The sequence below is a fragment of the Corapipo altera genome, unplaced genomic scaffold (assembly GCF_003945725.1).
Source record: "Corapipo altera isolate COAL_440 unplaced genomic scaffold, ASM394572v1 2b, whole genome shotgun sequence".
NCBI classification, from domain to species: domain Eukaryota; kingdom Metazoa; phylum Chordata; class Aves; order Passeriformes; family Pipridae; genus Corapipo; species Corapipo altera.
Genome location: NW_020884874.1, coordinates 32,510,731 through 32,536,504, shown reverse-complemented (window position 1 = coordinate 32,536,504; position 25,774 = coordinate 32,510,731). Strand labels below are relative to the sequence as shown.

Genomic DNA, 25,774 nt, shown 5'->3' with positions numbered 1-25,774 from the left:
ACCAAGTTAGCCTCAATGCCACTACACTTAATTTATACTGCTTGAAACCTGGCCCAGAGTGCCACCTAATTGATTACAACTAGAAACTGTTGATTGGCTTGCTCCTAGTGTCAGTGACCACAACTACACAATCTGGTAAAAGAAGAGGCAGTTACTATTTTTTAACCATAATTCCACTTTTTGAGCATAGTAAAATAGCTAAGCAGTGTATTGAATGACATAGTATTACTCATATGCTTAAGCACCTGAGTCCTTGATCTTGTGCTTTATAAAGTGCTCTGAGCTGTGCTGTAATTGCCTATAAATATGCTGCTGATCATGCTTACAAGGACACTGTCAAGGTTGGAAGGCCTACAGATTGACTTAGTAAAGTGACAACTTAAAATAGTTTTACTCTCAGTGTTCCTAAATTGCCAACCTGTGTTTTTTCTCATGCTTCTTTTTATGAGTCCAGCTCCTAGCAGTAATAAGGTTATGGGAGAATGTTCACTTTTAAAGCAATGGACCAGGCATAGAAATAGTATGATAGAGGCTAATGTTCCCATCCTGAACATGCAAATAAAAGCACTTTACTGTAAAACCTATTTTTCCTGATGTGAATGGGCATGATCTCTATTGCCCTTATGATTTGCCATAAGGTCACCCCTTGCAGAGTACTGCACACCAACGTCTTGTGAAAGAAAGAGCACAAGGCTGAGGCGATCAGGTCTGGGCAAGTCTGCAGCTTCACCAAGTACCCATTTTCCATGGTGTGTCTTTGTCAGCAGGGAACAGTTACAAAGCTGGTGAGGAGCCTGCAACTTCATCTCATCCTCAGCAGTGCTGTTGGGAATGCAGAGGGGTGATGGGATGGGGAAAACACAAGGATGAGAGCCCTTTCCTGCACTGTCCCTTCTGTGAGCAGCTCTGTGGCTGAAGCCCAGCGGCGGGGGAGCTGAAGCCAGCTATTGAGGAGTTTTTTGATCTCAGGCAAAGAGCAGTACTGGACTTTCTTTAAGGAAAGAATACAAATAGCTGAGGACTGAAAGGTAGCCTGGGATTTTTCCTTTCATGAAGGGCTTGGTTTGTTTCCGAGCTGAATAACTCAAACTCCCTCTGAGCTTCAGTCCTCCAGCACACTCTGTACTCAAGGGAAACCTGCAATGCCACAGTAACCAAACCCACAGATGCCAGTAAATGAAAATGTATGGCTCATTGGTGCCAGGGACAATGCAAGGCAAACAGGGAGAAACTGCAAGCAAAAGCTGTGCTGATAGTTTCAGAGTGGCTAGTAGAAAGGCATTTTTGGAAGATGTGGCCTTGCCCCCTTGCAGTATTGTGCTAGCCTCTGTACTGCAAGGTTTGAAGACAAAGCTCCTGAGCTTCCACAAACATGGGCCTAGAGCTAGGCTTCACCTTCCTTTCTGTCTGGAAGGTGAAAGATTTACAGATACCCTAGACATGAGGCAGCGTTTTGAATGTCCCTATCCATCACAGGTGTATGTTGGACACAGGATAGACATTGTTTAAACTCTAGGGATTTGAGGGAAGCCCTGGCAAAATCGTGTAAAAAAAATTCAGAAAGAACCAAGAACAAAAAGAAAATAAATGTCTCTGGAGCCTGGGAAAAAGGCACACCTCCAGCAGCCATGGGGCTGGTGAGTGCCTGTGTCTGGTGGCATCACTTGATGTTGTAGTTCCTCAAAAAGGTGGCAAGGGTAAAAATCTTCTTCACTTTTTTTCAATTTCAGGAAAGAAAAGAAAGTGAAAAAAAATCCTCAGGCTGAAGATGCCACAGAACAGAAAAAGGCAATTCTAATGTCAGTCTAACAACAGATATGGCTCAAAGTTTCAGCAGGTGGGAAGGTGCTCCCCACGCTTCCAGTAGGCATCCAAGAGAGCAGGGCAGCGTAGGGGCTATGTCTCTCACTCGGGCAAGCCTTGTAAGGTGTGAATATGGATAAACACTTGAAAAATCTCATGTGTCTAGCACCAAAGAGTGCATTTCAGGCTCTAACAGTTACAGAGAAACACTTGAAAGTGCAACTTGCATATATTTTAACAGCTTCCAGAAACCAGAATAAAAGCAAAATGAGCCCAAAACCTGCACTTTTAAAAATCTCATGCTTTTTAGGCAAAGCTTGTATCTCTGATTTGTTTTGAGCTGACTCGATAATTTTAAATGGTTGTCCTTGAGAATTGTCTTGTTTTACTTTTTGTAGGTTTATCCCATAGAAATGCTTAAAAAGCAATAAAGTCAATCTCAACAGCCTTGCTTAAATCCATGATTATATCAGTTCTGTGTTATGGGTATGCAGGGAGAAACTATCTGAGCAGGAAATTGTAAGGGATTCCTGCAACAATAGTTACATTGTTAGCACACGTACATACCATAATAATAACAGAAAAGCAATAACAACCTTGCAATTACAAAAAATACCCAATGCCCTTTAAAAATGTATGTGTATATTCTGTGTTTACCCAGATTAAGTGTCACTAGGGGCTAATATTTTATGTACTCTATATATTCCATCTGTTTATTAAAGTTTTTTCTGGGCTTCTTTTCTTCAAAACTGTGGTAGTGCCTTATGTTCACCAAGAGGAACCCAAGTTCCATGAAAGGTAAGCACCTGCAAGTGGAGAACAGGAGCATGTAAGAAATCTGGATTAATTTAATGACAGTGCTGTATAATGGATGATATAAATTTTCCTGCTGTAGTTGTTATATACATTCAACAGTTTTATTGTATGTCAGTGCACATTATTCGGCACAGCTGCTAGAGAGGCATTGCTGAACTGGTGTTTCTCTTCCATGACAAACACCTATTAAGCAGTCAGCATAAACTCTTCTTGTTACAGCCTCTGACATCACCCTCAGGGCAAGCGGACACAGAACAGCAATTGCTGAATCGCGTATGAAAATTATAGTTTTATTGTCTATACAAGTGAAGGTTTAACTCAGATTCCTGCTCGAGTCAGCTCTGTTATAAAGGAGTGATTCTTTCAGGGTACAAACAAGCACAGTACACCATTGTAATCAAAGGAACAGACACTATTTATGTATTGGAAAGCCTTGTTCACAATAGTGCTAACACTCTAATGCCCCAGAAGCCACTATTTTAGCAGCTGTAGAGAAAATAAAGCATGACTAACAAGATGCCATACAGAGTCAGATACAGTTTTTTTAGTACACAGATGGAATCATCCCGTTTAATATAATTCAGTTTAAAGGCACGACCAATAAGTGGGAACCATGTATTTAATGTTTATATAAGCATTTTCTCCACCGTAGCGTTCAAAGGCTTCCAGTGTCTCTTGAATGAGAACTCCAATATTTTCACGCTTCTGCTGGCTGTATTCTATTCCATCGCCTAAATTAACTGGTTAACAAAAGACAAAAAAGAAATATATTTAAAGTCTTATACTTTGAAATAATGACATAGGAAATTGCAATTGCTGGTCAGTCACTGTGCCTCTATTAGAAACTTTGTTCTGTGACATGAAACAGAGCTGAATTTGAAAACAGGATGGGTTTGGTATCTCTTTAAGGCTCTGCTCAGGCTCTAGTTTCATACACCTTCAAAATTCATGTACACATTACTTTAGTATCTAAGAAAAAATCCTAATAAAAATAAAGAAAACACATTCTTTTATAAGATGAATATGGACTCTCTTACACTGTTAATCTCTTAAAACCATTCCTTCTTTATTTCTAACATTGCTTATTTAAGACAAAATTCAACTGCCAGATGCATAAGCACTTCTCTACAAAACATTTAATCTAGACTTGTTATGCTTTGAAACCTTAAAAAGGTATTGGTTTGGGATTGCTCCCAAACACTTTTTTTGTTTCTAATAGAGGGAATGTCATCTGGCCTAAAAGAGATTTTTGGAGTATAACATGGTACTCAGTAAATTTCTGCTTCCTGAAAAATGTGTAAAAGTAAGTCAATGTCAAAAGGAAAAATTGTTGCAGGCCCCAGATGCAGTAACGTTTACTTCTGCTTTCTCTAACATGGACTAGCAAGGGTGACACATGATCATACACACAGATCATAATTCTTTAAAAATCAGTGTGAACAACTGTGACAACAAAGTAAGAACAATAAGAAATAACTTCATCTGTCAAGATGCTGAGACATTTAAAGGAGGAAAATGTAATTTGTTTGGTTTTAAAACAATATTCTGCAAAGTATCTGAATATATATTCCAAGATATATATATGAAAAATAATTTGGTAGGAGCACAACGTACTCAGATGGTGGTATGCGGTGTGTGGTGTAGTGGCCAGGTGGGGCAGCTGTCACACTGCTGTAAGATAGTCCACAAGCAAGCAGCCAGTGGCCTCACTGTAGGCAACAGGGACAATATGCCCATAAGAAACATTTAACATCTCAAACAACACTTCTTGCTCATTGACACTCTCAACCAGCCAGCAAAAGACAGGCTTGTCAAGACAATGCAACCAACTCCTTGGGTATTGCTGCCTTTCACATTAGAAACACGGCACACAAGGGCGAGCGTAGATTTTGCTCCCACTGCTGCCTCCAGATTCCCTGGTCGATGAGACATAGATGTACAACTCAATGCATTCTCATATCCTCTCCTAGATCTGAGGCCCAAGGCTCTGGATTTAAAGCTTGTGGCTTTGTTACCAGTAAAAGCTGAAGAACCATGCTCGTGAAAAAAGAGCTGGTAAACATGGGTAAAATCATCCTTTTGATGAATTTTCCTGTAATATATCTGATTGCACTCCAAGTTAATGTTAATTATGTGTATACCAGTTTTTCAAACTGATTACACATATTTATGTCACTTTGCTTTTTATGAAATGGTTACACAAATACAGATGTGACATGCAAGGGCTGTGCTTCTGAGTGGAAAGGTAGTAATTTTTTTAAATGATGATTACTTTTAAGCACACAAATATTTTTGAATACATTAACTGTTAATTTCACTGACATAAGAAGTCAGGATTGTGACATCAAAATTTATTACAATGAATTTACTGTAATGTTAGAAATAAGAGATTATGAGAGTGTATAGAAAACACCAAGAGCTATTAAAAAAAGGATTGGCTTATACAAAATACTAATGCAAAAAGAAAAGTACATCACAATTGAGTGCAATTTAGAGTAAACATGGTTTGCTCTTGCAGAAAACAACTGAGATAACTGTGCCTCATCACCTGTCTTGCTTGCATGCTGCCAGCACTCTCCAGAACACCTGGAGGTATTTCTGATTTCACCAGTTTGAGCAAAGGAAACCCTGAACCTTGACCTAAGTCTTGGCAAATATGTAAAGGAATTACTGACTTTCCAACCATATGTCTATTATCTGTAATTTTAAGCCTACACACATGCTCTGCTAATGAGCTTACACAGCTTTCATCATTCTTTCAAAGAAGTAGCAAAAAAAATCAGCTGTCTGGAAGTAATGGGGATACATTGCTAAAGAAGTCTGGAGGAGGCCAACAAGACTCTGTGATAATGCTGGTAGAAGAGGTATTTTCCAGAATTGCATGTTACACTCTTTATTAGAAAGCATATTCTTTACAAAAAATGATGTCTTAGATGCTCGATTAAAAGGTACCTAAGAGATGGAGGCAATGATGAAGGAAATAGTCTGCAAGCAAAGACTGATTCTGTGATGTGCAGACCGTCATTACAATTTTTTTTTCCTACAGACCATCTGTGCTATATGAAGGTTTGTATCCTCAAGACAGCCATAATTCACACTAATGTCATGACACAAGCTGCAACCAACAATACTAGAAAGGTTATGTCAGCATCGAGGTCACCTGGTAAGTACTAAAATAGCTATCCTATGTAGTTACAGGAATTAACAAATCTTTCAGACAAAAAAGATAATCATTAACCCAAGAGGACAACATCCATTACATGGATGAGTCAGAATGATCTGCCCAATGCACCTAAGGGTAAATATCTATTCATAATAGTAATGATGATTAGTTGGGAAAAAATAACCATTGAAGTATAGCAGACTCAGCATGTCCTTCTCTGGTTTGACTTTATTTCCAAGTTAGTTTGCCTAAAAAGCCAGCTTTGTCAGCCACAAAAATGTTGCATATGTAAAGTGTGAACATAAATCTGATTCAAGCTCTTTACGAAATTGTCCTTTATGAGGAAGAATAAATCAACATGAAAATCCTAGGAAGCACATTCGTCATATCTTTGTGTCCAAGCGAAATGTGTGGCAAATTCAGCAGTCATCAAGAACTCTTTTCAGAACAAAAGTTATTTCTGTGTTTGGAAGAAACGCACTGAAGGACTAGTAACAGATCTAGAGGATTACAATCAGGAAAAGATCTCATTTTCCCTTCCTAGACCAACAAGTTCCCAACCTCCCAAATCACGCACCAAAGGTTTTATGGTCCTTAAAGCAAAGTGAAAGTCTTTGCACCTGTCAAGACCTGTGTTAGCTGATGAAATCACCCAGCACACCAAGCCCAGGAGTGGCACTCACTGCCCTGCCAATGGCAGCTGCTGTAGCCAAGGAAACCCTGCTCAGATCCTCAGGGACTGAACTCAGCATTTGGCAGGGAACATTTGGCAGAGGATTTGAATTTTGTTTTAAAACGTGGCTTGTATTTGAGTTTAGACATGGTTCTATTAATGATTCAGGATATTAATGAAATTCTGGTGTTATTTGTATTCCATCTCATTTTGTTTTGAAATTTCACTATGGTAATGCTAAAAATATAAAATTTATTGCATTAAAGAAGGACAAGCAAGTTTCTCCCAATGCACTAAGAGTCCAATATGGCAGTTTTGAAGTTCTGGAGTGGACAAGAAGGGTAACACAACCCATAAAGCTCAGTCAGATCTATTCTTAATTCTGGACATTTACTAGCATCTGAAAGTGTCTAAGACATTCTTTCAGTGTATTAGATTTCACTTCAAGGTAGGTCAGATCTCAAAAAGAAGGTTTTTTAATCCCCCAAATATGTTGCTTGTAAGTATGTCAGAGATATCAGAGTTCGGTCTTGGTGGTGATTGCTCCAAAGGGTTCTGCTTTATGGAAGACACAAATTAAAACATGAGTTTTCATGCATCTATTGTTGAAGGGATGTCATAGAACTTAGGATATCATATTTTCCCCATGTGTTAAATATCTGAGGAATGCTTAGTATTGGAGGGCATAATAATACTTAAAAGAGATTTCTGAAGAGACTGTGAAGACAGCCCCATGTCCCCAGCTTAGGCAACATTTTTAATCAAATTATAACTCAAAGGCTATTCCTTTATTCTTTATTGATGAAAGTGATTCTTTATTGATTTTAAGAACATACAGGCCTACACATATATTTCAACTTATTGCCTTGGAACTGTTGCCTAAAATGATTCTTAGCAGAAATTTTTGAAGTACTACTAGTTAACAACAAAGACCTCTTGTATAATGGCTTTGAGGTTTTTTTCTGGTTAGTTTTTTTTTTCTCGTTTGTACACAAATCAATAAAACTACTTGGAAAGACATTCCTACCTCTTTGAATCTTAAGAAACAAAGATACTGAAAGGTAAAGTGACTTGTTCCAAGCCATGGAAGGGATCAGTCACAAACCACGATTTTCAACTTTTTATTGCCGATGATGAAAGTTCTACTTATGGTAAAAGGTAATTATGGTAAAAATCAGTTTTAAGTGGATCAGTTCATCCTAGTCCAACCAACACGTATTTTCAGCAATTAGAAGGTTTACAGAAATGCAACACGGTAACCTGAATGTTGCTTCAAAACAAAAAAAACCAGCTGCAATGAGATTGAACCTGTCACAGAACAAAATGCAGTTAAGCAGGACAAACTAGCATTAAAACATTTTGAGGAAAATTTCTGGACTCTTTTTCCTTCTGGGAGTTATCACCAATACCAAGAAATAAACAGAAGCTGATTTCAGCTATAGATTGACAGGTGTCTATGTCAGGATTCACACCATGTAAGTTCAGAGCTCATGTGCAGTTCAGAGCTTAATTAGTTTCTCAAAGTCTTCTTGTTAGGAAAAGTTTAATTGCCATACAAGGTGTTGACTTACTGACTGGAGTGGAAAATGAAAGCCCCTGATGAGTCACTGCGGGGAGAGGGAGGAAGGCTCCTTTGCACCACTCCTATCATTGTGACTCAGAACCTGACTTTGTCAGATCCGGGAAGGATGAGGTAGTTCGGTCTCCCTGTTCATTTAATTGAAAGTTTGTGAAAAGTCACCTAACAGGTAAGACTCTAAACCCCTCCTGTCTGCTAAGAAACAGTGGGACATTGCCAGTTCATTTCACTCAGGGTAAGGAAGAGACACCAGGAGGTTATGGCTTCTGGTTGTTACTAACACAGACAGAGAACTCCATGTTCCCTTTCTGAAGGCTCAGAGCAGTGTGAACATCACTTCTACATGTTCTTAGGATACATCTAGATTATGTACACACAGAAGTTCAAACTGGCCTCATGCAGGCTGGCCTCAAAGCTATAGAAGAGTTGGAAAGAAGAGTTAATAGAGTAACTTATGTTGGAAGGAACCTCTGAGCCACCTGGTCCAAATGCTCTGCTCTAAGTCAGCTCCATTTCCAAAGCTAGATCAGGTTGCTCAGGTGGAGTATCTGCAGTTGCTCAGCACAGAGTAATCCTAGAATGAGAAATGGTGTAGAGCTGGTAGAGCTTTTCAAATGTGATGAAAGGAAGTGCTACTCCTTAAACACGAAAATATATTTTGTGAAGAAGGGTTTGCTGAAGTTACAAATGTCATGGGGAGAATGTGTTTTGATACAAAACAAATCTAAACTTTTGGCATAGTAACAGATAACAATATATATAACACTTTTGGAAGCTTAATCATATACCAAAGAAAGAGGTACAGATTTAGCTGAAAAATTAAAATTTCATTTACACCCTGATGTGAAACCATGAAACATAATAAAAAGAAATAACATGTATCTTTCAAAGCACTTTAAAACATTAAAGCTGATCATAATAATATAACTCAAAGAAGGCCAAATCTTTGAATAGGCACAGACCTGCTTTTTGACACTATCAACACTAAGAGTTCCTTGTCTCTTACTTTACTTGGCTCTTCCTTCTGTTTTTCATCACTAAGTGCTGAGTGTTTGTCACTTTACAATGCTACAGTACTGCAGAGACTGCAGAAGAATGTTTCAATCCAAGAAGAGAGCATGTATGCTTGGAATTTAAAAAGAACAGTAATATAGAGACGTTTTAGCCCATCGTGTCTCAGAAAAGATTTTTTTAATTCTCATTGAAGGCATTTTGCTTTAACATAAAATATAGATTCTTCCTATAGTTATCTTCCATGTGCAGATATTTCATAAATTAGCATTTATTGTACAGTGTAAGTGCTGTTACTATAAATACTATTCAGAAAGTCAACAAGTCAGTAAGTAGAGGAAGTGCTCTGATTGGAAGGGAAACAGTTGACTGACTTATGATGTTTTACTAACAATGTAAGCCTAGAAGAGATAGCTGCAACCACTTGTAAATTGCTGCAGTTAAAAAAAAACAACCAAAACAAGCCCATACCCAACAAACCAAAAAAACCCAACTGAAAATGAGCCAAGACAGCAGCTGTTATCACAGTTCTCCATTTCCAGGAAATGTTAGCAATATCAGATGTAATCCTTTCTAAGCCCAGGTTTTTGTTTTTTTTTTTTTTTTAATAGAAGTACAAAAATGAAAAAGAAATCACAGCTTCTGTAACAAAATTTATTAGCAAACATATCTGACCAATGAGGTAAAAAATAAGAGATTATTGTGGGTTTTTTCCTCTATAAGTACTTAAACTTCTCCAATTAATTTAGACTTTGAAGTTTGCCTATGTTTGTGCTGCAGATCAATATCAAACAAAGTAGAGTTAAATAATCTTGCATAAACACCATGCTCAACAGGGGAGTGGAATCTGAAGTCTGAGATCTCTGAGGCCTCGGTATGCTGTTTAGTATTGCAAAACAATATATTAGTTACAAATCATGCTTAAAGTGCAACAAGAGTTGCATCAGTTATGTGAATCTGATGTTCTTCTAGTTGCTTTGTATGTATATAAGCTATTACAATGTAAATATTATTTTTTAGTTGGAAATCATGTTTGTGTGTGCAAAATTTGCATAGCTTTTCTGGACTGATGTGAAATAACATTTGTTCATGCCATTAATTCCTCATCCAAATAAAGCATCATTAATGCAAAAGGAATTAAACCATGAAAAAACAAATCTTTACATGTGTGGAATAAACATAGTTTATTTTTTAAAGTAATTCAAAGTGACAAACCCGAAAGTCTCCAAATGCTTTAAAGATTGTTGATTTCAGTATGAAATGTAGTCCTAAACCAGCCAATTTTTGAGTTACATACATACTTAAACCCAAGATGCTTAACAATCCATCCTCCTTCCCCCAATGGAAGTTTTTATTAATGTGACCAAAATGCTCTTAAGGAAAAGCCCTAGGTTTTTCTTCACAAGCAAAAAGCTCTTTAATTCACTACTTTGTGTTAATAACTGTTGATATATTTGTACATCTCCCACGTACTAATGGAAATGGTTGTGTCTAGTTTGAGCATTCAAAATCATTACCATTTAAGGACCCTATCTGGTCTAGCTTGCCTATCAAAAATTTAGCAACTAAATTACTTCAATGACTGCTTCTGTAACTTTGTGACAGAAGGGCGAGCCCTTTATTGTCATTGGAATTTTCACCCTAACATGAGGAAAAATTTCTTTACCTTGAGTGTGTCAGAGCACTGGAACAGGCTGCCCAGGGAGGTGGTGAAGTCTCCCTGTCTGGAGACATTCAAATCCCACCTGGACACGTTCCTGTGTCACCTATTCTAGGTGACCCTGCCTTGGCAGGGTGTTGGACTATATGATCTGTAGAGGTCCCTTCCAATCCTAACAATTCTGTGATTCTGTGGAATGCAACTGTATCAAACAGGTCAAGATATTAAAAATTTCCCATCAAAATTACAGAAGCAAGTTGTTAGATATGCCTATACATTGCTGGATATGCCTGAAGTTGCCAGTTTTCTAGTTTCACTGTTCCCTAAATAAGTTAAATAAGTAAGAACCTGAAGTCAACAGAAGGTGTTTTAGAAGTGATTTAAGAAGGGACAAGCAGATGAAAGCTATGAATGACTGTTTGGATTTGCCAAGATTTCTTTTACTGCTGTAGGACAAGCACAGAATTTATGCAGTTTAAAGGGCAGCTAGCACTGAAACTGGAATGTGCTATTTTACCCTTAAGCCAGACAGAAAAGAACAGCCCACTTCCCAGATATCAGTAGTATAAGTGTCAGGATATCTCCTTCTAGTGTTTCTTTATATTTTTGTAATATGTAGATATGTATTTTAATAAATTGAATAATCTGATTTCTGTTCCTTTCTGAGTTTTTCCAGTTAGATCAATACATATCATAGATTTAAAAAAAAATCTCCCCTCAAAAAAAACATAACCTTCCTAAGATGTGAATTTACTTTCTTTTTATGAAGAATATGAAGGTCATGACAAAATATTTATCAAAGCTAGTTAACAGCTATTCATTTTATATTAAAAAAAGCATACATTTGAATTTATAACAACTTTTCAAGCAAACAGAAAAAAGCCAATTTTTATACAAATAACATTTATTATGATGTGTAGTCTTTACTTATAGGAAGGTAAAAGAGACAAAAAGAAAAAGGAAATTGCATCCCCTAGGTGTAGTGTTTCTGCAAATTCACAGCTTTGAATTGTGTAAGTTGAGGACTTTTGAAAGCAATGTAGAAAGTGCACATACACCACATGTAGACTGATTTTTTTTTTTTACTGTGAAGAAAGATAAGTGAATAAGAACCATTTCATTTGTGATTCTTAGTTGGAAAACACTCAACCTTCTTGTCTAAATTATACTTGTACCAGCTGACAGAAGATATATATATGTTTTTTCAGTAACCTGACTTAGATCACCTACTGAGATTTAGCAGACTGACATACTCCTGCAATACACAACCGAACCTTTCGTTTTGCTACTTATGCAACTTTTATAAGATTACTTCCTTTACTATCCAATATAAAGTCAATATTTACTATGCCACTGTAGGTATCATAGACCCTAGAATGTGTTTATTAAAGTGTACTCCTAACTTTTTCACAAAGGGATCACAGTGTTATTAAAACACAGGCATTTTAGTGATGCCTAAATAAAATTGTTTGTACCAAAGAAGCAATTACATACAATAAGTGTGTATAAAAGCAATAGTACGGGAAACAATAAGCAGGTTTTTTAAGATAAAACTAGTATTCACATATATTATAATATTTTAAGAGAAAATGATTTTTAATATATAAACTCATATATTTATTTTATTATGTTTTATTACTTTTCTTCATTGTTTTAAGAAAATGGCATTGTTCCAGGAAAAATTATTAATGCAGGGTCTTTTTTCCCACTCCAGATAGTACTTTTTCTGACAAAAATAAAAAGCAATCATGGGTCCTAGCTATAGGAGAAAGAATTAAGAATATATTTTTCTGATCTCTGGTGTTCATGATACAATTTTACTGTTGGCATGTACGAATATAGGAAAAAAAACATTGCTCTTACTCACATTGCTTACACCTGAAGAATTGCAATCATCCATAAGCACATAATCTTTTAAGACTCTACTTGTTTTCACACATTTGCTGAAAAAAAGACCTTTAAACATCTATTCTGGAACTATGTGTGGAAGTAAAGATGGCTTTTCTGTGAGCAAACAGGATACATGACATGCTCAGCACAGTGAACTGGAACCCAGTTAACACTGATCATACAAGTGTCATAACATAGAGAACATCCAACTGCTAACAATGCAGCACTTCTAGTTCAGAATGTAATACTTTTCTTAATATCCTTTCACTTCATTACGAAAGCAGTGAACCTGAACAGTCATGCTTGAAAAAAAATCTTTGCTTCTCAGGTGAATTTGTGGTTGTTTGTCCGAAACCGTTGCACATATCATGTTTCTATAGGCTGACAGCAGTGAACTAGTTACAGTAATTTCATCTCCTCTGCAGTGGTCGTTTGAGTGTTTTCTATCCTGACATGCTGCTGTGACAGTGCTTTCAAGCATGAGATTAGAAATTTTGCAATTTTTTATTCTCCAGCCAATCCTGGCAAATATGACCATTTCTGTTCTCTAACATAGCTAAAGCATGCTACATTTTGTAACTGCAATCTTAATTTTCTCCTCACCATTCATGTCTTATAGCCCTTCCAGTCCTCGTGCCTGACAAGTCTACAACTGTTCAGCTTCAGAAGTAAACAGCTCATACACACACACACATACACACACATGTGCATGTCAGGACAGTAAGGAAGAGATAAGAGAAGGAAAAAGTGATATGACTGACTGCTCTTAGTCAACTCTGGCCAGCCTAGAGCTTTGTAAGAGCCAAGAAAACATTACATAACACATCAGCGCACAATGTGTTTGAGTACTTGAAGTTTGCATTTTCATGTATTATAATGCAGAGCAAAAGCAAAAAGCTGTCAAGAAAATTCTTCCCTGGCAACTTAAATATGCTTTCTCACACTTGGGTGATCTTAGAGTACATGGACACATTATAGCCAGCTTTACATTAATAACAATGAAATGCCCATTCCTATGAAGGAATGTCATGAAGGGGGCTTTTTAGATAAATTTGGGACACCTTGAAAAGATAACCTGGAAGTCAGCCTGACTAATATCTAAGTGGGACATATTTCAAGAGTAATATTCTCTTGCAGTTTCTCTGGAATGTTTATTGCTCAGTGGGTAGGGTCAGCCTCCAGAGGAAAGGAAGAAGTAACACCTCACAAAATTCCTTTATCGCTTCTCTCCAACTGACCACAGATGGTTGTTTCCTCTCCTACATTGTTTAATGCTAATGGCTGCAGCGAGTTTACAGGTCTCTGATCCAACTCTGTAGCTACAGTCCTGAATTGGTACCTGTTGAAAGTGCTACCTCAAGATTAACAGAAAACTCTGCTTCAGAAAAACGTCAGTGAGCATTTATGGACAACAGCAGCTAGAGCAGAATGATGACTTCTGAAGGAAACTATGGAATGTTATTTTAAGGGAAAAGAATAATATATACCAGTCTCCATAAATTGATGTGAGGCAATTTCGTCATGAGACCCCAAGGAATGTTATCACTGAATGGTGATATCTGGAAAGGTCCTCCTGCATTGCTTGTCCCAGCACAACCAAAGTTAATTAAGTGCTTGACTGATAAGTAAAACAGACATTTCTTGTCCCAGGGAGAAGAATGTGGACACTGGAGGAGCAGAAGACAAACAAAGGCTGAAAGTGGAGGAAGAGAAGCCAAGGACATTCCTTTTGCTAGTTAATTTTTCTAAGTATGCTTCATAAAGGTTTTAATTTATATGAATATATGCATTATGGGTTAGCATAATTATTCCATAGTGTAATTTAAAATATCCCACTGGATGCCAACTGACAAGCTACATCTGAGCCTGTTGACTTTCCACTGTCATTTTGTAGCAAAACATGGTGAAAAGGTAGATAGGCTAGAACACAATATCTTTGCTTTACAGTTATGAGCAAGAATCTTGCCAACTTACAAGTCTGCTCCGGGAAATGATTAGAACGGAATGTCAACGATATTAATGTAAGCTTAGGGCTCTTTCCGGAATGTACTATCAGCTTACGTATTAACTTTATAAGATGGAGGAGGTGAACCGAAGCTGTTAGTAGTCCATGAGAAGAGAAGTACCAGTACCAGAGTACCAGTACTCAAGCCTTCCAGTGCTTGAGACCTCTCCTATTGCCTTCTTTTCTTTTAATCATATGGATAAAAAGAAAAAAGAGTAATACAGAAATCTCTTGCTGGTTTGGTAATATCTTCATTTTAGAGAAGCATTAAGCTTTCCTCTCTACTTAATATCAAAAAATGCAGAAGAGTCAATAAGTCATTTTAGGCATGCTTGTTATCAGATCTAGTGCCTCAGCCATCTGCCTCAACAGCTCCTGAAACTGCTGATAGTTGTCTGGAACTGATTATAACCACTGTCACTGAACCCTCAGAAGACATTAAAGAAGTCAGGTTAATATCAGTTTATTTACATATCCTCACTCTTGTAGCATATCTATATCTAGCAGCTCAGAATGGCTTAAACAGGGGTCATGGTTCTAGCTTTGTAGGAGAAATGGTACAATAAGATAAGAACTTGATTTTATAGGAGAGGAACAATAATAGCACAATTTTCACAATTTTCAGCTAACAGACTGACTTAACTTCACATGTCCATGGAAGACAATGTGAAAACAGGCAGAATTAGAGACACAGGGCAGGAGACAACACAGTGGTATAAATCTTTTAGAGTAAGAATGGAGATTTCAGACCAAGTTAGGAATTGCAACACTTAATATGTCACATCGGCTCTGCAGGAGACTCAGTAAGGCTGCATTAGATTTACCTCATGGCATACAGTAGGAGTTAGATTCCCAAGAACAGTGTCCAAGTGAGTGAAAGGCTGATCAGTGAGTCTCACAGAACAGAACAGTGTCTAAAACATAGTTTTTCTCAGAGACTTAAATACTTGCATCTAGTGTGGAGCTACAGCTCAGAAGTTTTCCTGATGGTAGATAGCTATTGCCATTCCTTCTGGGTGAGACTGAATGACTTCTTAAAAAGCAAGTTGTGCCACAAGACAGTAATGATACCTGCTTCCCATGGATGTGTGCTGGTTTTGTACTACACCTCTTTACAATAACAATTTGTTTCCCACAAGTTCTACCAGCTAAACGGCAGTATAAACTAAGGCACGTTTTGACATCTGTTGTATACCCTAGCAAGAATTCTCTCGTCATGGCCATGAACTTATGAATTTGGATATCTCCTCTCCATCCAGATGCTTATTTTTTCAGAAACTGTCCCTTTTACAGTTTGACTGGCTTTGGACAATGAGTTTAAAAGTTATGTGAGTTAAGAGGGTGAGGGCTGGGGGATGGGGAGTGGGGGAAGATTTACAGAATAACCTTGTGACCCATTAAGCCTTGTGATTTTAGGAGGGCAGGCAAAAAATACATGAGCAAGGGCAGCAATGGCTGCCTTGCTTTTCAGAATTTGAAAACCTAGTGGGTGAAGCACCCTCCTAGGAAGCAAGAAGCAAGCCCAGCCTATGTAGTTTCAAATCTGCATCTTTTGTGATCAGGGAGATTTCACCTAATTATCAAATTAGTTACTCATGGAGAAATGCTCCTGTGACCTTTATGCTTATGATTTGGCAAGGAAGCAGCTATAGAGACAGACCCTTTGCTAGACTATGAACTTGTGCCAACATCTGCAGAGAGACACAAAGTTTAGCACCTGAATCCAATTTTCAGCAGCTACCTGAGTGGGTCGATCCTGAGGCCTTAGCAGTTCCCAAATGAAGACTGCAGTGAATCAGAACATCTGTACATGAGGCTAGACATTTAAATGTCTAAATAAATATTTACATGAATACAGTCTACAGTGCCAATTTTTAAGAGTTTTGACTTGAACTAACTTCCTAACAGATGGTTATTCTGAATCTATCTTCATTTATTTACGGCTGTTTATGTTTTTACAGATATAATAAATGACCTAAAGCTTATTCCTTTTCTATTTATTTATATTTTAATTACAGTTAAAAATATTATTGTACTGTACAATCTATAGAAATTATATAAAGATGATCTTTGTGTGTTGCACTCACAGCAGACTGTTCCAAATATTCAAGGAAAAACTTCCATGACCACAGGGCAAAGTGAACAAGCATAAATTAAATGTTAGAATCATGTGTACCATTGTAAGCTTAAGCAAGATATTACCATAAAATAGAGAAGGTCAAAAAAATCTGAAAGAAAAAAAAAGAGGAAAAAATACAGGAAGATATGCAAAATATTTAAGTACATGTATCAGAAGCTTCAGAAAATGGAATTCAACAAAATTCATGCAAAATTTCTCAATAAGACAATTCTTATGCTGCATAAAATGCAGGTTTTGGTATCATAAGCAGATGTAGGTCTGACTCAGGAAACTGTAATGCAAATGTGTAAGTGGTTACAAAATCCGGACTAAAGTGTGTTTATTTATATCAAAGCATTTCCTAACTAAAGAAGCAAGCATATACAAAGTATTAAGAAACGAAGGGCATAATACTGTTGTCAGCCAAATTCTTTCCTCACCATGTAAATCAATGTGTTTCAGAAGAGTAAATGAGAGAGAGAGTTAGCTTTTCTCTGCCCACCGCAGTGATTAATTAGCTTATTTTCAATAAGAAAAGTACTAGCTATGTTGTTATCTCAGAGCTTTTTTTCGCAGTATCAATAATACAAGGAAACAACAGCTATCCATTACCCTAAAAAAGGAAAAGGCGCTCATGACCATGAAACACTGTGAGACTTTGGTAAGAAATGTCATGAGAAAGAAAACGTCTCAGCTAAGTTGTATTTGTTTATATGTAAATCGTAATATTCAGGGAAAGCAAAGTTTGCTGTAAAAATTTTCTAATATTACTTTGACATGCGTTTTTAATGCATGGCTTTAACTACAATTGTCTGAAGAAGATTCAGACTGTAACACCACTGCGTTTGTATCAGGAAATCAGATCTGGAAGGAAAGAAAAGGAAATTTTTCCACTGAATGATAAAGATGGTTTATTTCCATAAGCCAAATAAATTTTTCAGGAAACATAAACTCGAAAAATTATTGATGTAGAACAGTTTTTATCGCATCAGCTGCAGAACTCGACTGGGGAAAACAGAAAGGAGAAGCCCTTAGGCCACATTTTGTGTGACCTAATTCTTTCAAGGGTATGTTTCTGCAAATTTTTAGGAAGTGACAATGCAAATGAACAACAGTTCCCACTGTGATGTTTTCATGGGATCTCTGAATAACCTCAAACAGCAGACTTTGCACCAATACAACACTACATAGTCTTGTTGTAGAGCTTAATTACTTTTGGATGTAAATGAGCAGAAAAACAATTATCACACACCCAGTAGAAGAAATGGTTATGCTTCTATAAATTTCTGGTATTCTACTGCTGTGATGGTCAATTTAAAGTTTCAGTCTGTATGCTTCTGCCAGTTAATGATTAGTCTCCTACATTTTGGTGAAATTGCACTCCAGTCAAGGGAAGTGAAGTAAAACGACGAGGGCAAAAAGAAACTAATATTGTTAAAGTCTAATTAGAATAGCAGGGCCAGTGCTGGACTTAGCTGTGATGAGGTTGTCTTTCTATTAAATTCAATACACTGAATTCACAGAGAGAAAGATCAAATGCTATGATTTCATTTTCATGGGTGAAGTGTTAATAAGAATGGGAATCAACTTCTTCCTCATGTAACGATTTTTTTTATATATTAATGTAAATCAGAATGCAATCTTTCTTCTCTCTGCAAGTATATTTCTAAAATCTGACATTTTACTTCCAGAAGGATTACTGCCATGCAGCTTATTTTGAAGGAAATCACATTCCTTTAAAAAAGAAAAAAAATCATTCTATTGACTTAAGCATCATCAGCAATATCTACCAGAAATTCATTTTAACAGCTTCCTATGTTGGACAACCATTTCATACTTATATGGTTTTAATTCATGTTGATTCGTTTCTAAATGAGTACTTGCAGTAAGTGAATGTGCTTTCCTGTAGCAGCTTAAATTTTTTATTTAAAGATCACATTTGAGCTGCAGTTGATAAAAACATGCTAATTAAAAAGTGTTTTAAGAATATAATTGGATTTTATATAAAAAGAACCCCAATAAACAACCAAAACCCAAAAAACCAAAAAACCCTAAACAAAAAAAACCACAACCAAAACAACTCAAAAAAATCCAAACAAAAAAAAACCTCCCCAAAAAACCCTGATATTAAACTCTGTATTTCTGCTCTAGAACATCTAGGTATCATAATATTTCACTCCTCCTTGAAAAGTGTTAATGGGCATTAACAACAGCTTTACTTAGCCACATATTCTGAAATATTTATGGGTTCATGACACATAAACTCACACTTGGTACAGTAACTGTTATTAATAAAACCTAAAGAACATATATTATGGAGAAATATTACATATGAAACTTCAGCTTTCCACCTACATTTAACACAGAAAGATCCAAAACATATATAATTTAGATAAGGCAGCCTAGCATTTTAAATGTAAAAGGTCAGATGCATGTACTACACATTTTTCATTTTAAATCGCACAAAGTCTACTTGTAGACCTTTGAAGTTGATGGGAAATGTGAGTGTTTATTCAGCTGGATCTTTCAGTATTTCATATATAATGCATATGTTCCCTGAAATAGTTTAAATTGACTACTACAAACAAATAGTAGGATGTTGTACACATATCTCAAACATTCTATAAAGAAGACTAAAAATGTGATATAGACATCAATTCCCTAATGCTTCATAATGTCTGTTCAATAGTAACACACATCAATAGAATTTCATACTTGATTTTTTACAAGAACCATAATCTCCCCATTCCTTAATTAGTCCATGAATACAAGGAAAATCTAAGGAATGCATATAATATCTATATTCTTTTTTCCTCTTAATTCTGCTGTTCTGAGGACTTTCTTAAAAATTCGTTTGATAGACATCCTTAACATAAACACCCACATTGGAAGGAATATTTTCACTGGGGAATAACTGTGATAGTCCATAATCTCTGATGTCAATACTTCCACTATGTTATTTATCTCTAATATGTGTAATGTTCTCAGCTTTCATCTTTCCCAGTGTCTCACATGAATCAGCTCTTACGATAGAGCAGCTATACAAATTCAGATTCCATCAAGACAGAAAATTACTTGAGAAGAAGACAGTATTATTTTTAATTTTGCTAGAGCTGTCATCTTCCAAGCGTCACTTTATACTGAAGGATTCTCAAGTTAGCTGGACCATCAAAGCAGTCCATTTGGATTGCTTGGCATTCCATCATAGAATGACTGAATAATTAAAAATTTTGAAAAAGGCCTTTTCCCACCTGAGGATGACTACAAAGCTGTACCCTAGACTACTGTATTATGATTAGGCCCTGGCTTTTTCACTGAAAATCGCCTGAATGAATTATTGAAATTTATATTTCTTCAACAGAAGTACAACAAACACTGACTATTGTTATGCTTTACAATTGCTAGGCCAAGGATCTGGTCTCTATCCCAAATGTGAAAGTCCTGTAAGAAGTGCTTTTCCCACATGCTGCACAGTATATTTCTACATGAGGAGACTGTCATCCTCAGTTGCTCTCTTTAGTATTAATCATGAATCTATCAATCTGAAAAACAAAGCTCATGGGAGCAGAATATAGGGTAATTCAATAAAAAGAACAAAAGATTTCAGATTCCCTGTCAGAGGATATTAGATTTACCATAATTCTCTCAGCTTTCAGAACAAAGCTCAAAACTCACTTCAAATTAGTATCCTCATAGTCACTATAAAAAGCAGCTAAGAAGAAGAAAATAGGACATGGATCAAGGTGGAAGGGGTGAGGTTAAGAGTAAATGAGATTGCTAAGCTATTGTGAGTTTAATTAGTTTCTGGAAAATACTCAAATCCTGTGATAGGTAACTTTAAAAAAGGTGAGAAATATTTTATCCTGGAAAAGTATTTAATGCTGGGAAACGTTGGTTAAATAGAAAATAAGATAGGAGAGTTGGTTGGTTGGTTTGGGGTTTTTATAATTTATAATTAAATAATCACATTAAGTAATAAATGCTTTGTGGTTGTTACCATAATCACAATTGATTGTTTAGTTGCAATGGTTTCTAAAAAGGAAAATGGTTTAAGTTAAGAAAATGTGCTATTTAAAATGCATGTGTATAGTACTTTGTAATAAGATATGGTTTATAACTGTGTAATTGACATTCAATTAAAAAGCTTTAAATTAAGTAAAGATGGCTGTGTATTGAACTGTTGCATTTTAGTGCACTTCTGTTGGCAAATTAACAGACTGGTCTTGAACTGTGTCATCAAGGGTATAGACCTGCATGTTGAAGAGCAGGGTCTGTAATCAGCATGCTTGTCTGTCCCTAAGAGGTGCTGAGCCACACACATTTAGTTTCCATCTTTTGAACCGAACAGAATCTTTGAAAATGTCAGGTAAAAATTTTAGATTATTTTTCATTAAGTTTAACTACAACTAGCATAAGATGACTTCTTTGGAGTGACAAGCAGTTGTACAAGCTGAGGATCTGGCCAATTCTATTTATTTATGAAAGATGAAGAATTTTTCCCAAAGACTAATTAATTTATAATTTTCTGAAACAACAACAGAAAAATCAAATTATCATCTTAAAAGCATCTGGCAAAATATACTTGGAATGTTTGGAATTATAATATAGACCCTAAAGAATAATTTATGAGGTGGCATTAAAAGTCCAGTATTCACTCCAGCTTTATTGACCTAGCAGAAAAGAATTGTTATTTGAATCTTAAAATTGCTAGCACATAGAATTCGGTTTGATTTCAGGAAGAAGAATAAGAGTAATAGAGCGAGGGGAAAATGAGGTTCTTAGACCTCTAGGTCATGATGTCAATGAGTAGTGTGTGACAGAGCCCACTATTTGATATTATGAGCTTTCTGTGCTGGAGATCATTCCTTGGAGTTGTTTAATTTATAATATTGTCACTAGACCTAATTCACCACAGTCCATGTGAACAAGTAAATGGCAAGACCATCGTCTTTAGGGATGACTGTAAATAACAAAAAGGTGAATCCACTTTTGCTCACAAAGATGAAGTAAATGACTAAGAGGCATTTTCTAGTCCTACCACGTAAGGTCAAATTCACTTCATGAATATATATATGTCTTCTATTGTAATTAATGAAGATGCACATAGATTTACAAACAGAATCTTAGATAAGGCATCTACCACTTTAAGCAAAAATAGCATTAGTATAATGTACATAATACTAGATACATAGTAAATTGACCTTAGTGGAGTTTATAAATTTGGATCTAAATACAAGATGCAGCTATTTGAATCACTGTTTGTACTCCAGCTATACATAGTGACCATCCTTTTGCATAATTTTAACAGTATTTCTTAGTTATATTTTATTTATTAAAAGAAACAAGTATTATGTTTTAGTTTTCAGAGAAATATTTTCTTACAAGTAACAAACAAGAAAAAAGCATTCAAAACTATTCTACTTTACAAAAAGTGTTATCAGCTGAGCATGTATTTTAAATGCTCCTGAAGAATTGGATGGTTGGGGTTTTTTTAGCTCGATACCCTTCATTGCTTCATGTTGAACAATTAAACTGGTTAAATACATTGTCTCTCTGTGAATGAGGAAATGAAAAGCACACTGTCAGCATGTTGGTTAGGTGTAATTGAATTTAGCATATATGCTAGGAATGAAATCTCATTTCTTCTTCTAAATTTCTTCTCTTCAATCATGGGTTGCATTAAGTGAAGTCTAATGGCCATACAATGGCTTTTGTACCATTATGTCTCAATAACTTCTTCTACTTCTAATTTCATCATTATAGCATATCCTCTAACATGTTGAAAATGTTTTTTTCTGATGAATGTTGTCCTTTTAACATACTATTTCATCCATATTTCTGAGTCCCATGATTGATTAGAATATGGATTTGAGCAAATAAAACACACATATTTTGTTGGCCACAAACAACTGATCAAATACAGACAAAAGATGAAAATCAATACATAAACCCAGGTATGAAAGGCCCTGGGCATCAGCAAACACTGGCTGCCTTCCTTACTCCTACCATGAGCTCTTGTGGGCTTCATGTAAAACCCTGAATCCACCAGGGACTCTTTCTGATGAATATACTGACTAGCATTCACATGCTTCACTTATGAATAAGATCCCACAATAACCTTTCTTTTCTCCTATCTTTCAGGTGTATAGTTAGTATACTTTGATATTTATGTCAGTGGTCATTTACTTCATGGGTCACTAGCTCTGGTAGCAAGTTCCCATTTATGTCTTAACTAGAACGTACATAAGTTTTTCAGTGAGCTACACTATCATAGGAATATAGTTTGAAATATGCTTTTAAATGAGAAACTACTAATTAACATATAAGAAAAGTGGGCATGGCTACAGTACATGCTGTCAGCAATTTATAAAAATTTTTGGCTTTACTATTTAGAAACTGTTCAGTTGAGCTACAGATCTTGACACACATATTAACTTTTCTAGTTCTTAGTAATATTAATTCTATGCTTTTACCTACATATATATTGCCTCTAGGATTGTTGGAAATGCATAAAAATAAACAAGGTTTAGGAAAAAAAGAAGCCAAATAAGGTGCAGGATCGTCTCTAAAATCTGTCTGCACAAGAAAAAATAATCTTGAAGTATTTTTCTCTTTCCATGCAAGTTCTGGAGGTTAATAAAAGACATAAAACAGAGTCATTAGCATAACTGCTCAACCAAACCTAAGTTTTCCAAAAAACATAAGATAAAGATCATCTAAGCTTATTTCACAGCTATAGTCACCCACATGATGAAATCACTGGCCTGTACTAGATATTAAATCAGCTTCTGGATGGAGGAAGACTATATTTCAACAATATTATCAGGTAACTTTTAGATTTAAACTGGTATGAAGACAAAGATGTGAGAAGAAACACGGTGAGTTGACATCCTAACCAGATTTCCAGCCCAACAGATGAGAGCTGGAAGTCAAAGTGTACAATTGAAAGGTGTTTTTTGGTGTTTTGTCCATTGGTTCACTGTGTAACTTCAATGTGTAATTTTCTCCAATTAATTGTGATTGGTAGCTGTATTTGAATAATCTAGAGCTGTATTAGAAGCTGTGTAAAATGAGAAAGCTCCAACACGCACTTAGAAAGGTAAAGGTGCATGATACTTCTACATTTATCTCCTTTCCACAGTAAACAGAGTTTTATCTTTCCAAGAACTGAAATAACACATGAAACAAGAAATGTAAGTAACAAGGACAAACAGTCCTTCCTTCCCCACAAACAACAGTAAAATGAAAGAGCAGAAAGAGGATTGGAAGGAAATGGTGTGTGACAGGTCTTCTGGAAGTTTTCAGGAAGCATGAAGATTATGTATATTTGAGAGGATAAAAAGATCAGAATTCACTTAAACATAACTGATACAAGTTTCAGTTAATTAAGGTGATTATTTTGATGTCAGTAGATAAATCTCCTCTTTTGCTGTTTGCAGTGGCCTTCTGCCACTGCTAACTTCACTCTCAGTTTATTTCTTTCAGGGAACAAAGGAGCCCATTTATGCAAATAAAATTAATGTGGGCAGATAGGAACTACCTTTCTGATAGCTGATATTGTGGATTTCTAATGCATTAGCTTCTGACAACACTGACTCAGTTTCCAGAATGAATCCTATCCCCAGAAAGAATTATAGAGGGTACATATCCATTAGCAATTTAGAAAAAAAAATTACTGTCTGAACCTTCCCATAAAAAGGATAAAGAAATTTAGAACTAGGTAAGCAAGATAAGCCAATAATTACCAGGGACAACAAAAATTCCACATTTTCCAACTGGAGTATCCTGGCAAGTAGTTTATCTTTCCATTCCTCATGTCTTCCTCTCTGCCACTTCATCCAGAAAAAATAGTAGGAATTACACAGACTTTAGTCAGTGCAGAACTATCAGCCTAGCATCAGAAATGCTCCTCTTGACTTTTCCATCCATTCCCAAGTTGCTAATCTATCTGAAGATTATCTATCAATTTAAACTCCTTTCCACTTTGCAGAATTACGGTCCATTTGTCATTCTAAAAAGACTCACTAACTCTCAGTATTGGGTAAATATACAAACTAACACGAAACTTTGAACTTCCTGAAGTTCATAGGCTACCAGTGCAAGTGCTGGTCATTCCTGTTTACATATTTCACAATCTTTAGTCTACAAAATGCAGCTGAGCACTAAGTTTGATAACAAATATTTTTATCAGACAACAGTTAAATCAGTTAAATCTGAAACAATGCATCACTAAGATGCATCAATGTAATTTTCCAACACGAAGACAGTTGGAATGATAAGACAGTGATTTTGTGCTAAATAAGAGATAAAATAGTCATGCCCACTCAAATATTTGCATTCAAATTAAGGCCCAGGCATAAAACCAAAAATCAAACAAAATACTTCATTTTTAGACTGTAGGCCTCAACTTCAGGAAATCAGTGAATATGTTTAAATCCATCCTAGCTCAGGAAATATACTTGATTATGTTCTCAACTATAAGCAAATTTTTATGTTCATTATGCAATGGTAACCTAAATTCATTACCACAAGAAACAATTCCCCGCATCACTGATGGAAGATCCCCTATCCAAACCTCAGAAATACATTACCAGATTGAAAACTAAGTGTACAGGACTTTAATACTCCTTTTCTTTCATTTGTTAATTTTTGCACATATTTTCTGTTATATACAAATAAGTATGTTCATTCACAGTGGTCTGAAATGGTGAATTGTATGAAATGCAGTGAAATGGTGTGAATAATACCAAAGTAAACAAAGATGCTGTATCTTGTTTAGGTTCATTTTGTAAACACTCAGCCATGTGTTCATCAAGCAGTGATTGCACTCAGCTGGGTTATCACACATGGGTAATGTGCCACATTCTTCTCATGCCACTCTGTCAAATTCCTTACTGCACTGGGTTGTAATCTCACTGGCTCACAGCAAACATGGCTTAACAGATAGTGCAACGGTACAGTTACATGATCCTTTCTATTAAAACATCTTCAGGGAGATACTGTTTAGGCTAATTGATTAGTCAAGAATTTTTGGGATGAACTGTGACCCTGGTAA

The 25,774-nt window shown here is 36.0% G+C and overlaps 1 protein-coding gene across 3 annotated transcripts in view; it reads right to left on the bottom strand.

Moving 5' to 3' along the window:
* Nucleotides 1–2,895: 2,895 nt before the first annotated feature.
* The window catches only part of PACRG (parkin coregulated), a 224,784-nt gene continuing 201,905 nt past the window's right edge, over nt 2,896–25,774 (bottom strand). For 2 of the 3 annotated variants that reach the window (XM_027634135.1, XM_027634136.1), the window contains one exon: nt 2,896–3,359. In XM_027634135.1, coding sequence (XP_027489936.1) covers nt 3,205–3,359 — 155 coding nt within the window. In that variant the 3' untranslated portion in view covers nt 2,896–3,204. The remainder of the gene's footprint in view (nt 3,360–25,774) is intronic. The other variant, XR_003526110.1, reaches the window with a different exon arrangement.